Source organism: Scyliorhinus torazame, chromosome 2, assembly GCF_047496885.1.
Source record: "Scyliorhinus torazame isolate Kashiwa2021f chromosome 2, sScyTor2.1, whole genome shotgun sequence".
In the NCBI taxonomy this organism is placed as follows: domain Eukaryota; kingdom Metazoa; phylum Chordata; class Chondrichthyes; order Carcharhiniformes; family Scyliorhinidae; genus Scyliorhinus; species Scyliorhinus torazame.
In genome coordinates this window covers 70,194,138-70,206,733 of record NC_092708.1, presented here as the reverse complement: position 1 = coordinate 70,206,733, position 12,596 = coordinate 70,194,138, and the positions used below count along the sequence as shown (strand labels likewise).

The 12,596-nt window shown below is 52.7% G+C and overlaps 1 protein-coding gene across 3 annotated transcripts in view; it reads left to right on the top strand.

Moving 5' to 3' along the window:
* The window catches only part of ubxn4 (UBX domain protein 4), a 105,473-nt gene that overhangs the window by 44,796 nt on the left and 48,081 nt on the right, over nucleotides 1-12,596 (top strand). For all 3 annotated transcript variants that reach the window (XM_072472290.1, XM_072472299.1, XM_072472280.1), the window contains one exon: nucleotides 11,867-11,969. In XM_072472290.1, the coding sequence (XP_072328391.1) occupies nucleotides 11,867-11,969 (103 nt within the window). The remainder of the gene's footprint in view (nucleotides 1-11,866; nucleotides 11,970-12,596) is intronic.

Sequence of the window (12,596 nt, the reverse complement as noted above, 5' to 3'; positions counted from 1 at the left end):
ATTCTTTGAGACAGGATCTACTCCCATTTGGAAGCAAATGGACGTATTAGTGAGAGGCAGCATGGTTTTGTGAAGGGGATGTCGTGTCTCACTAACTTGATAGAGTTTTTCGAGGAGGTCACTAAGATGATTGATGCAGGTAGGGCAGTGGATGTTGTCTATATGGACTTCAGTAAGGCCTTTGACAAGGTCCCTCATGGTAGACTAGTACAAAAGGTGAAGTCACACGGGATCAGGGGTGAGCTGGCAAGGTGGATACAGAACTGGCTAGGTCATAGAAGGCAGAGAGTAGCAATGGAAGGATGCTTTTCTAATTGGAGGGCTGTGACCAGTGGTGTTCCACAGGGATCAGTGCTGGGACCTTTGCTGTTTGTAGTATATATAAATGATTTGGAGGAAAATGTAACTGGTCTGATTAGTAAGTTTGCAGACGACACAAAAGTTGGTGGAATTGCGGATAGCGATGAGGACTGTCAGAGGATACAGCAGGATTTAGATTGTTTGGGGACATGGGCGGAGAGATTGCAGATGGAGTTTAATCCAGACAAATGTGAGGTAATGCATTTTTGAAGGTCTAATGCAGGTAGGGAATATACAGTGAATGGTAGAACCCTCAAGTGTATTGACAGTCCGAGAGATCTAGGAGTACAGGTCCACAGGTCACTGAAAGGGGCAACACAGGTGGAGAAGGTAGTCAAGAAGGCATACGGCATGCTTGCCTTCATTGGCCGGGGCATTGAGTATAAGAATTGGCAAGTCATGTTGCAGCTGTTTAGAACCTTAGTTAGGCCACACTTGGAGTATAGTGTTCAATTCTGGTCGCCACACTACCAGAAGGATGTGGAGGCTTCAGAGTGGGTGCAGAAGAGATTTACCAGAATGTTGCCTGGTATGGAGGGCATTAGCTATGAGGAGCGGTTGAATAAACTCGGTTTGTTCTCACTGCAACGAAGGAGGTTGAGGGGCGACCTGATAGAGGTCTACAAAATTATGAGGGGCATAGACAGAGTGGATAGTCAGAGGCTTTTCCCCGGGGTAGAGGGGTCAATTACTAGGGGGCATAGGTTTAAGGTGAGAGGGGCAAGGTTTAGAGTAGATGTACGAGGCATGTTTTTTACGCAGAGGGTAGTGGGCGCCTGGAGCTCGCTACCGGAGGAGGTGGTGGAAGCAGGGACGATAGTGACATTTAAGGGCCATCTTGACAAATACATGAATAGGGTGGGAATAGAGGGATACGGACCCAGGAAGTGTAGAAGATTGTAGTTTAGTCGGGCAGCATGGTCGGCACGGGCTTGGAGGGCCGAAGGGCCTATTCCTGTGCTGTGCATTTCTTTGTTCTTTGTTTGTTTGGAACGCCGGAATTTGGTTTGTTAACCACCGGGATATATATATATATTTTTATAGCAGATGCTGTTATGTTCTATGTACAGGTCGGAACCCCCTGCAGGGCCGGAGGGGATGAGGCACTTTTTGGATGGGCTGACTTTCCCGAAGGTGGATGGGGAGCTGGTAGAAGGGCTGGGGGCCCCGATCGGGCTGGAGGAGGGTGTGAAGGCCATGCAGTCGGGCAAGACCCCGGGACCGGACGGGTACCCAGCCGAGTTCTATAAAAAGTTTTCTGAGACTTCCGGTTGCGGCTATGCGGAGCTAAGCCGCACGATTTGGCAGCTCCCGCTATTCCGGTCTTTCGGGCTCGCTAGAGGAGCCCCAATGGAATTTTTTCGAAAGACAACCCGTGGGGAATGGAAGAGAGAGGTCCCCCTCCAACTTTTATGGACCGGACCAGAAGTGCAACGGCCAAAAAAACGGCATTGGAGCAGCGGGAGAAGCGAGGGGACAAAAACAAAATGGCGGAGGCCGGGGACCAAGCGGAGTGCGGGCTGGAGCTGCAGGAGTTCATCAAGCGCTGCTTTGAGGAGCTGCGCAAGGAGATGCTGGCGCCTATGCTTTTGGCAATTGAAGGACTAGGGATCACCCAGAAGGCCCACGAGGTAAAGATCCAGGAGGTACAGAAAAGAGTTAGTGAGAATGGGGACAAGCTCTTGGGCCTGGCGGTGAGAGTGGAGCAGCACGAGGCGTTACACAAGAGGTGGGCGGGAAGACACGAAGACCTGGAGAACAGGTCGAGGAGAAAGAATCTGCGGATCCTGGGTCTCCCTGAAGGAGGGGAGGGAGCCGATGCCGGGGCATACGCGAGCACGATGCTTGGGGCGATGATGGGCGCGGAAGCCCCTTCGAGGTCGCTGGAATTGGACGGGGCACACCGGGTGCTGGCGAGGAAGCCCAAGGCGAATGAGCCGCCAAGGGCGATGGTGAGATTTCACCGGTTCACGGACAGAGAGAGGGTCCTGAAATGGGCCAAGAAGGAGCGGAGCAGTAAGTGGGACAATGCAGATATCCGAATATACCCGGACTGGAGCACTGAGGTTGCAAAGCGGAGAGCGGGTTTCAACCGGGCCAAAGCGGTGTTGCACCGGAAAGGAGTGAAATTCGGAATGCTGCAGCCAGCGCGACTGTGGGTCACATACAAGGACCAATACTATTACTTCGAAACGCCTGAAGAGGCGTGGACCTTCATACAAACCAAAAAGTTGGACTCTAACTGAGGGTTTGTGAGGGTGGGGGGGATATTTGAGGTTTGATGTGTGATGGTTGTTGTATATAGGGGGTCAATCACGCGCAGGAAATGTTACATGGGCTGGGGGAGAGAGACAAGGCCGCAACAGGAGCTGCACCAGAGGGGGCGGAGCGGGCTTTGGAAAGCGCAGGTTTTTTTCCCGCGTGCGGGAAGAAAAGCGGGAAGGGGAACGAAGGAACGCATATTGATTGGGAGACTCCAACACAGGGAGGTCAATGGGACGGCGGGGGAAGCCGGGGTCAGCAGGTGTCAGCTGACTTACGGGAGTGACATGGGGGGGGAGCAAAAATGCTAGCGGGAGGGGGGGGGCGGGGGGAGAAGGGAAGGGTTGCTGCTGCACTGGCCGAAAGGGAATGGGACACAGAAGAGGTGGTCGGGACGAGGGTCCCCCGTCTGGGGGACTGGAGGGTGAGGGAGGCGCGGACACGGGACTGGCCCAGAAAAGGAGATGGCTAGTCGGCGGGCGGCGGGGGGTGAGAGCCCCTCCAATCCGGCTGATAATGTGGAACGTGAGGGGCCTGAATGGTACGGTGAAGAGAGCTTGAGTGTTCGCGCACTTAAAGGGACTGAAGGCAGACGTGGTCATGCTCCAAGAGACACACCTGAAGGTGGCGGACCAGGTCAGGTTAAGAAAGGGATGGGTAGGACAGGTATTCCACTCTGGACTGGGCGCGAAGAATAGAGGGGTGGCAATATTGGTGGGAAAGCAGGTGTCATTTGAGGCCAAGACTATCATAGTGGACAATGGAGGGCGATATGTGATGGTGAGCAGTAGGTTGCAAGGGACGTGGGTGGTGTTGGTAAACTTATACGCCCCGAACTGGGATGATGCAGGATTCATAATGGGAGGGGACTTCAATACAGTGTTGGATCCAGTACTGGACCGCTCCAAATCAAGGACTGGAAAGAGGCCGGCGGCGGCCAAGGTGCTTAGGGGGTTTATGGATCAGATGGGGGGAGTGGACCCATGGCGGTTTGCAAGGGAATTTTCCTTTTTCTCCCATGTGCACAAAGCCTACTCCCGGATAGATTTTTTTGTTCTGGGCAGGGCGCTCATCCCGAGGGTGGAGTGGATGGAGTATTCGGGCATAGCCGTTTCGGACCACGCCCCGCACCGGGTGGAACTGGAGCTGGGAGAGGAGAGGGACCAACGCCCGCTGTGGCGGCTGGATGTGGGACTGCTGGCGGATGAGGTGGTGTGTGGGGAGGTGAGGGGGTGTATCGAAAGGTACTTGGAGGCCAAAGACAATGGGGAGGTGGGGGTGGGGGTGTTTTGGGAGGCGTTGAAGGCGGTGATCAGGGGAGAGCTAATCTCCATCAGGGCTCATAGGGAGAAGACGGAGGGCATGGAAAGGGAGAGGTTAGTGGGGGAGATTTTGAGTGGACAGGAGATACGCAGAGGCCCCGGAGGAAAGATTACTTGGGGAAAGACGACGGCTCCAGGCGGAGTTTGACCTGTTGACCTCAGGGAAGGCGGAGGCACAGTGGAGGAAGGCGCAGGGGGCGACCTACGAGTATGGGGAAAAGGCTAGTCGGATGCTGGCACACCAGCTCCGTAAGAGGATGGCAGCGAGGGAAATAGGGGGAGTCAAAGATGGAAGGGGAGCCACGGTTCGGAGTGCAACGAAAATAAACGAGGTATTCAAGGCCTTTTATGAAGAGCTGTACAGATCCCAGCCCCCAGCGGGGGAAGAGGGGATGAGACGATTCCTAGATCAGCAGAGATTCCCGAGGGTGGAGGAGCAAGAGGTGGCTGGTTTGGGGGCACCAATTGGGTTGGAGGAGCTGAGCAAGGGTTTGGGGAGTATGCAGGCAGGGAAGGCCCCGGGACCGGACGGGTTCCTGGTGGAGTTCTACAGGAAGTACGTAGACCTGTTGGCCCCGCTACTAATGAGGACCTTTAATGAGGCAAGAGAGGAGGGGACCCTGTCCCCGACAATGTCGGAAGCGACAATTTCTTTGATCCTAAAGCGGGACAAGGATCCACTGCAATGTGGATCGTACAGGCCGATCTCGCTCCTCAATGTGGATGCTAAGTTGCTGGCAAAAGTGCTGGCCACGAGGATTGAGGACTGTGTCCCGGGGGTGATCCACGAGGACCAGACGGGATTCGTAAAGGGCAGGCAATTAAACACTAACGTGCGGCGGCTCTTAAACGTGATGATGATGCCATCGGAGGAGGGAGAGGCGGAGATAGTGGCAGCTATGGACGCGGAGAAGGTCTTTGACCAAGTAGAATGGGAGTACCTCTGGGAGGTGCTGCGTATGTTTGGGTTCGGGGGAGGGTTTATCAATTGGGTTAAGCTCCTTTCCAGAGCCCCGGTGGCGAGTGTAGTGACGAACCGGCAGAGGTCGGAGTACTTTCGACTGTACCGAGGGACGAGGCAGGGGTGCCCCCTGTCCCCCCTGTTGTTTGCATTGGCAATCGAACCATTGGCCATGTCATTGAGGGAGTCTAATAAATGGAGGGGGGTGGTCCGAGGGGGAGAAGAGCATCGGGTGTCGCTATATGCGGATGACCTGTTGCTGTACGTGGCGGACCCAATGGAGGGGATGGTGGAGGTCATACAGACTCTGAGGGAGTTTGGGGAGTTTTTGGGCTATAAGCTCAATGTAGGGAAGAGTGAGCTCTTTGTATTACAGGCAGGGGACCAAGAAAGAGGGATAGGGGACCTACCGCTGAGGGCGGAGGGGAGCTTTCGGTATCTGGGGACCCAGATAGCCAGGAGTTTGGGGGCCCTACATAAACTGAATCTGACAAGGTTGGTGGAGCAAATGGAGGAGGACTTCAATAGATGGGACATGTTACCGCTTTTGCTGGCGGGTAGAGTGCAGTCGGTCAAAATGGTGGTCCTTCCGAGGTTTCTGTTTGTGTTTCAGTGCCTTCCCATCGTGATCACTAAGGCCTTTTTTAAGAGAGTAGGTAGGAGTATTATGGGGTTTGTGTGGGCGAATAAGACCCCGAGGGTAAGGAGAGGGTTCCTGGAACGCAGTAGGGACCGAGGAGGGTTGGCGCTGCCAAACCTAGGGAGCTACTACTGGGCAGCAAATGTGGCGATGATCCGCAAGTGGGTTATGGAGGGAGATGGGGCGTCATGGAAGAGGATGGAGATGGCGTCCTGTAAAGGAACGAGCCTGGGGGCGTTGGTGACGGCACCGCTGCCGCTCTCGCCGTCAAAGTATACCACGAGCCCGGTGGTGGCGGCAATGCTAAGGATCTGGGGCCAGTGGAAACGGCACAGGGGTGCAATGGGAGCATCGGTGTGACCACCCGTTTGTCCCGGGGAAGATGGACGGGGGGTTCCAAAGCTGGCATCGAGCAGGGATCAGAAGAATGGGGGACCTGTTCGTTGACGGGACGTTTGCGAGCTTAGGGGCACTGGAGGAGAAGTTCGAGTTACCCCCGGGAAATGCCTTTAGATATATGCAGGTGAGGACTTTTGTGAGGCGACAGGTGAGGGAATTCCCGTTGCTCCCGGCACAAGAAATTCAAGACAGGGTGATCTCGGGTGTATGGGTCGGGGAGGGCAAGGTGTCGGTAATACACCAGGAGATGAAAGAAGAGGTGGAAGTGCTGGTAGAAGAGTTGAAGGGTAAATGGGAGGAGGAGCTGGGGGAGGAGATCGAGGAAGGTCTGTGGGCTGATGCCCTAGGTAGGGTTAATTCCTCCTCCTCGTGTGCCAGGCTCAGCCTGAGACAATTTAGGGTGGTTCACAGAGCTCACTTGACGGGGGCGAGGTTGAGCAGGTTCTTTGGGGTAGAGGACAGATGTGGAAGGTGCTCAGGGAGCCCGGCGAACCATGTCCATATGTTTTGGTCATGCCCGGCACTGGAGGGGTTCTGGAGAGGAGTGGCGGGAGCAATATCTCAGGCGGTGAAAGTCCGGGTCAAGCCAAGCTGCGGGCTAGCAATATTCGGAGTAGTGGACGAACCGGGAGTGCAGGAGACGAAAGAGGCCGGCATTCTGGCCTTTGTGGCCCTAGTAGCCAGGCGAAGGATCTTGCTAATGTGGAAGGAGGCGAAGCCCCCCCAGCGTGGAGGCCTGGATAAACGATATGGCTGGGTTCATAAAGCTGGAGAGGATTAAGTTTGCCTTGAGAGGGTCTGCGCAGGGTTCTACAGGCGGTGGCAACCGTTCCTAGACTATCTCGTTAGAGGAAGGTCGGTCAGCAGCAGCAGCAGCAACCTGGGGGGGGGGGGAATGGGGGACTGCCTGGGAGGGTGGATGAGCAAGAGATAACATGAAGGGTTGGGGAAACTGGCACGTATGGGAGAGAGCCAGTGTACAAAGCTATGTCAACATATCATTTTGCAATGTATATATCGTGCTCTGTGCGATTTCTCATTATTTTGTTACGGGGGGGGGGGGGGGTTATTGTTTGTAAGGGAGAAAAATTGTGTTAAAAAACTTTAATAAATATATATATATTTTTTTTTAAGTTCTCTGAAATATTGGGGCCGGTGCTGATGAAGGTCTTTAACGAGGCCAAGGAAAGAGGGGCTCTGCCCCAGACGATGTCACAGGCCATGATCTCGCTCATTCTGAAAAGGGACAAGGACCCGGAGCTATGTGGGTCTTACAGGCCGATTTCCTTGCTGAACGTAGATGCCAGACTACTGGCCAAAATTTTGTCCTCCAGGATTGAGGACTGTGTACCGGACGTTATAGTGGAGGATCAGACTAGGTTTGTTAAGGGCAGGCAGCTGGTGGCCAATGTAAGAAGGCTGCTAACGTGGTCATGATGCCCCCGGAAGGTAGGGAAGTTGAGGTGGTTGTCGTGATGGACGCGGAAAAAGCCTTTGACCGGGTCGAGTGGGATTACTTACGGGAGGTGCTGGAGCGGTTCGGGTTTGGAAGGGGCTTTGTTGACTGGGTTAGGTTGCTGTGCCGGGCTCCGGTTGCAACTGTACGGACAAACAGGACGACTTCGGACTATTTTAGACTGCACTGGGGGATGAGACGGGGTGACGGGGGTGGAGCACAGAGTCGCACTGTATGCGGATGACCTACTGCTGTATGTCTCAGACCCAATGGCGGGGATGGAAGAAATTATGGGAATTTTAGGGGAATTCGGCCGGTTTTCGGCGTATAAGCTCAATATGGGGAAGAGCGAGATGTTTCTGGACAAGGCAAGAGGTCAGGAGAGGCGACTGGGGGAACTGCCATTCAGAGTGGTAGGGGACAGTTTCAGGTACCTGGGCATCCAGTGGGACAGGCTGCACAAATTGAACTTGGCCCGGTTGGTGGATCAGATGAAGGAGGATTTCCGGAGTGGGATGCGCTCCCGTTGTCTCTGGCGGGCAGAGTGCAGTCGGTATAAATGACGCCCCTCCCAAGATTTCTATTCGTCTTCAAATGCCTCCCCATCTTCATCCCGCGGTCCATTTTTAAGATTATCGTGGGCTTTGTGTGGGGGGGGCAAGTCCCCGCGTGTGAAGAGGGCAATGCTCGAGTGGAGTCGGGGGGATGGAGGACTGGCGCTGCCGAATTTCAGCATTTACTACTGGGCAGCTAACATATCCATGGTGAGGAGGGTGGCTGGTGGGGTGTGAGCCGGCGTGGGTGCGCATGGATGCGACTTCTTGTAAAGGCACAAGTCTGGGACGTTGGTAACGGCGCCTCTGCCGTTCCAGCCGGCGCGGTACTCCACCAGTCCAGTGGTCGTGGTGGTCCTGAGAGATTGGGGGCAGTGGAGGAGACATGTGGGAGCAGAGGGGGCATCGGTCTGGTCCCCCATCTGCGATAACCACCGGTTTGCCCCGGGAGGGTGGATGGGGGGGGTCTGAATTTGGCGGAGAGCGGGGATTGAGAGGATTGGGGACTTGTTCATCGAAGGAAGTTTCCCGAGTATGAGGGCGCTGGAGGAGAAGTTTGCATTGGTGGGGAGAATGAATCCGATATTTACAGGTACGGGACTTTTTGCGGAAGCAGGTACCAACCTTCCCACTCCTGCTGCTGAGGGGGATTCAGGATAGGGTGGTTTCTAGAGGATGGATAGGAGAGGGGAGGGTCTCAGACTTATATAAAGAGCTTATGGGTTCGGAGGAGACGCAGACCCAGGAGCTGAAACAAAAGTGGGAGGAGGAGCTAGGGGGAGAGATAGAGGAGAGTCTGTGGGCGGATGTGTTGGGTAGGGTCAACGCGACCGCAACGTGTGCCAGGCTCAGCCTGATCCAATTTAGCAAGGGGCTGTTTAGCACAGGGCTAAATCGCTGGCTTTGAAAGCAGACAAAGGCAGGCCAGCAGCACGGTTAAATTCCCGTAACAGCCTCCCCGAACAGGCGCCGGAATGTGGCGACTAGGCGCTTTTCACAGTAACTTCATTGAAGCCTACTTGTGACAATAAGCAATTTTCATTCATTTTCATTTCATTTAAGGTTGTTCACCGGGCTCACATGACACTGGCCCGGATGAGCAGATTTTTAGGGTTGGTGGACAGGTGCGCGGGGGGGACAGCAAATCATGTCCACATGTTCTGGGCATGTGCAAAACTGAGGGGATTTTGGCAGGGGTTTGCCGACGCCATGTCCACGGTATTAAATTCGAGGGTGGCAAGGAGTCCAGAGATGGCGGTTTTTGGGGTATCGCAGGATCCGGGAATCCAGGAGGAGAACGAGGCGGACGTTCTGGCCTTTGCTTCCCTGGTAGCCCGGAGGCGCATATTACTAGCATGGAGGGACTCAAAGCCCCCAAAATCGGAGACCTGGCTTTCGGACATGGCTGGCTTCCTCTGCCTGGAGAAAATGAAGTTCGCCATGAGAGGGTCTCTGTTAGAGTTTGCCATGAGGTGGCAACCATTCGTCGACTTCCTTGCAGAGAATTAATCGTTAGCACAGAGGGGGGTGGGGGGGAGTGGGTTAGGTTAACGTAGTTTAGGGGGGTAAGCAATGGTAGGACCTGTGGGAGAGGGAGGTGGTATTTGGACTGTGTTTATATTTTTCTTTTTATGTACATTGTTGATTTTGTTGCTATTACAATGCCAAAGAAATACCTCAATGTTTATTAAAAAAAAAAGAACATGTCCTCCCACACATTTTGCATACCTGTCTTCCACCCCAAATAATCTGCTCATCCGGGCCACTGTCATGTGAGCCCGATGAACGGCATTGAATTGTATCAGGCTGAGCCTGGCACAATGTGCCGTACGCGCTGACTCGACTCAACGCGTCCGCCCATAGACCATCCTCTATCTCTCCTCCCAGCTCCTCCTCCCACTTGCGCTTCAGCTCCTCGGTCTGCGTCTCCCCTGACCCCATAAGTTTCTTGTAAATGTCAGAGATGCTCCCTTCTCCTACCCACCCTCTGGAAACTACCCTGTCCTGAACCCCCCTTAGTGGTAGGAGCGGGAAGGTTGACACCTGTTTACATAGGAAGTCCCGCACCTGCAGATACCCAAATTTGTCTCCCCTCGCCAACCCAAACTTCTCCTCCAGCGCCCTCATACTCTGAAAGCTCCCCTCTATAAATATATCCCCCAATCTCTCAATCCCTGCTCTCCGCCATATCCGGAACCCCTCCATTAGGGGCAGCACGGTAGCATTGTGGATAGCACAATTGCTTCACAGCTCCAGGGTCCCAGGATCGATTCCGGCTTGGGTCACTGTCTGTGCGAAGTCTGCACATCCTCCCCGTGTGTGCGTGGGTTTCCTCCGGGTGCTCCGGTTTCCTCCCACAGTCCAAAGATGTGCAGGTTAGGTGGATTGGCCATGATAAATTGCCCTTAGTGTCCAATATTACCCTTAGTGTTGGGTGGGGTTACTGGGTTATGGGTGGAGGTGTGGACCTTGGGTAGGGTGCTCTTTCCAAGAGCTGGTGCAGACTCGATGGGCCGAATGGCGGCCTCCTACACTGTAAATTCTATGTAAATCCATATTTCTCGGGGCAAACCGGTGATTATTACAGATTGGGGACCAGACCAATACCCTCTGCTCCCACATGTCTCCTCCATTGCCCCCAGACCCTCAGGGCCGCCACCACCACCACGGGGCTGGTGGAATACCGTGCCAGTGGGAACGGCAGAAGCACAGTGACCAACGCCCCCAGACTGGTGCCTTTGCAATGAAGCTGTCTCCATATGCTCCCATGCCGACCCCTCCCCCACCACCCACTTCCTGATCATGGCTATATTCGCTGCCCAGTAATAGTTACTAAAATTTGGCAGCGCCAGCCTGCCCTCTCCGCAACTCCACTCAAGCATTACCTTCCTTACTCGCGGGGTCTTGCCCGCCCAACCAAAGCCAGTATTCACTTTGTTGACCCGTTTAAAAAAGGACCGCGGAACACTTTGTAGTATTTAATAGCGTATGTTCAACGATTACTGATCTGAATTTGTTACAAATGAAATATTAAATATGCAAAAGAAATGAAAGCAGCACATCTTTGGAGACATTGTAATGATGTTAAATTAATATTTTTAATGTGTAAATCATCAAACAAGCTAGTTAGGGTAATATTTAACAATTTGACGCAAAGTGTAGGCATTACCCAGGTATTCACTTGGGCTGCTATCAATAGTGTAGGCTGCAACTGGATTTGGAGTTTTGGAGGTGCATGTTTATGATGGTTCTAGCTATAAATGAATGTTTATAAAGTGTGAAGATGGGCTCCTGTTTTATCCTTCACCACTGGGTTTTCTGGTCTCCGCTTTCCTTCCTCCCTTCTATAAAATATTGAGACCCTGGATGAATATGCCAATCTTAAGATCTTTGTATTTTCAATGCAATGATGTTGAATTTGAATTAGAGGCGTCACGATGGCATAGTGGTTAGCACTGCTGCCTCACAGCACCAGAGACCTGGGTTTGATTCTGGCTAGGGGAGATTGCCTGTGTGGAGTTTGCATGTTGCAGGGGCTGTTTAGCACAGGGCTAAATCGCTGGCTTTGAAAGCAGACCAAGGCAGGCCAGCAGCACGGTTCAATTCCCGTAACAGCCTCCCCGAGCAGGCGCCGGAATGTGGCGACTAGAGGCTTTTCACAGTAACTTCATTGAAGCCTACTTGTGACAATAAGCGATTTTCATTTTTCATTCTCCCCGTGTGGATTTCCTCCAGGTGCTCCAGTTTCCTCCCACAGTCCAATGATGTGCCGGTTAGGTGGGCTTACAAGGATAGGGCGGGGAGAGTTGGTGTACATCGGGTACTATTTCGTCCTGCACTGTAGGGTTTCTATGGATGAACAAATGCTGAGTTTTCTACAAATTGTTTAAAATGCTATCTTTTGTCTTGCAGTAAAATGTGCCGAATCCAGTTTAGACTTCCTGATGGATCTTCCTTTACAAACCAATTCTCAGCTGAAGCCACTTTAGCAGAAGCAAGGCAGTTTGCAGAATCGGTAAAAGAAAATTTGATAAAATCGACTTTTCATCCTTTTATTTGTATTGATCCTGATTTGAAGCCGTGCCAATGTTTTATCTCCGTTTTCTCAATGCACTGGCTGGCTCCTCCCACACAAGTCTTCCAGCTGGCTGATACAGTGGGGAAGTTTAATTACTTCCAAACAGTGACCATTAATTTAGTCCCGAGGCACTTTAGGTAAAGTTTTATTTAAGATCAGATAAGATTGGGTGGTGCAGTGGTTAGTACTGCTGCCTCACGGCACATCCTTCGATAGTTCATTCATCTTATTTTGTTGCACAATACCACATCTAGTACAGCCTGCTCTCTGGTTGGCTCCAGATGATGCTGATCTAAGAAACTAGCCCAAAAACATCCTGTGAACTCCTCTGGGCTACCTTTGCCCATCTGATTTTTCCAGTTTATACGTAGATTAAAGTCCCCCATGATTATCACCGCAGCTTTCTGACAAGCTGGCATTATCTCTTTTATACTCTGTCCTACTATGTAGTTACAATTAGGGGGCCTGTACACCATTCCCACAGTGACTTCTTTTGCCTTTATCATTTCTCACCTCTTGTCTACACGACTTCTACATCCTGGTTTCTTAAACTTGGGTTATCCC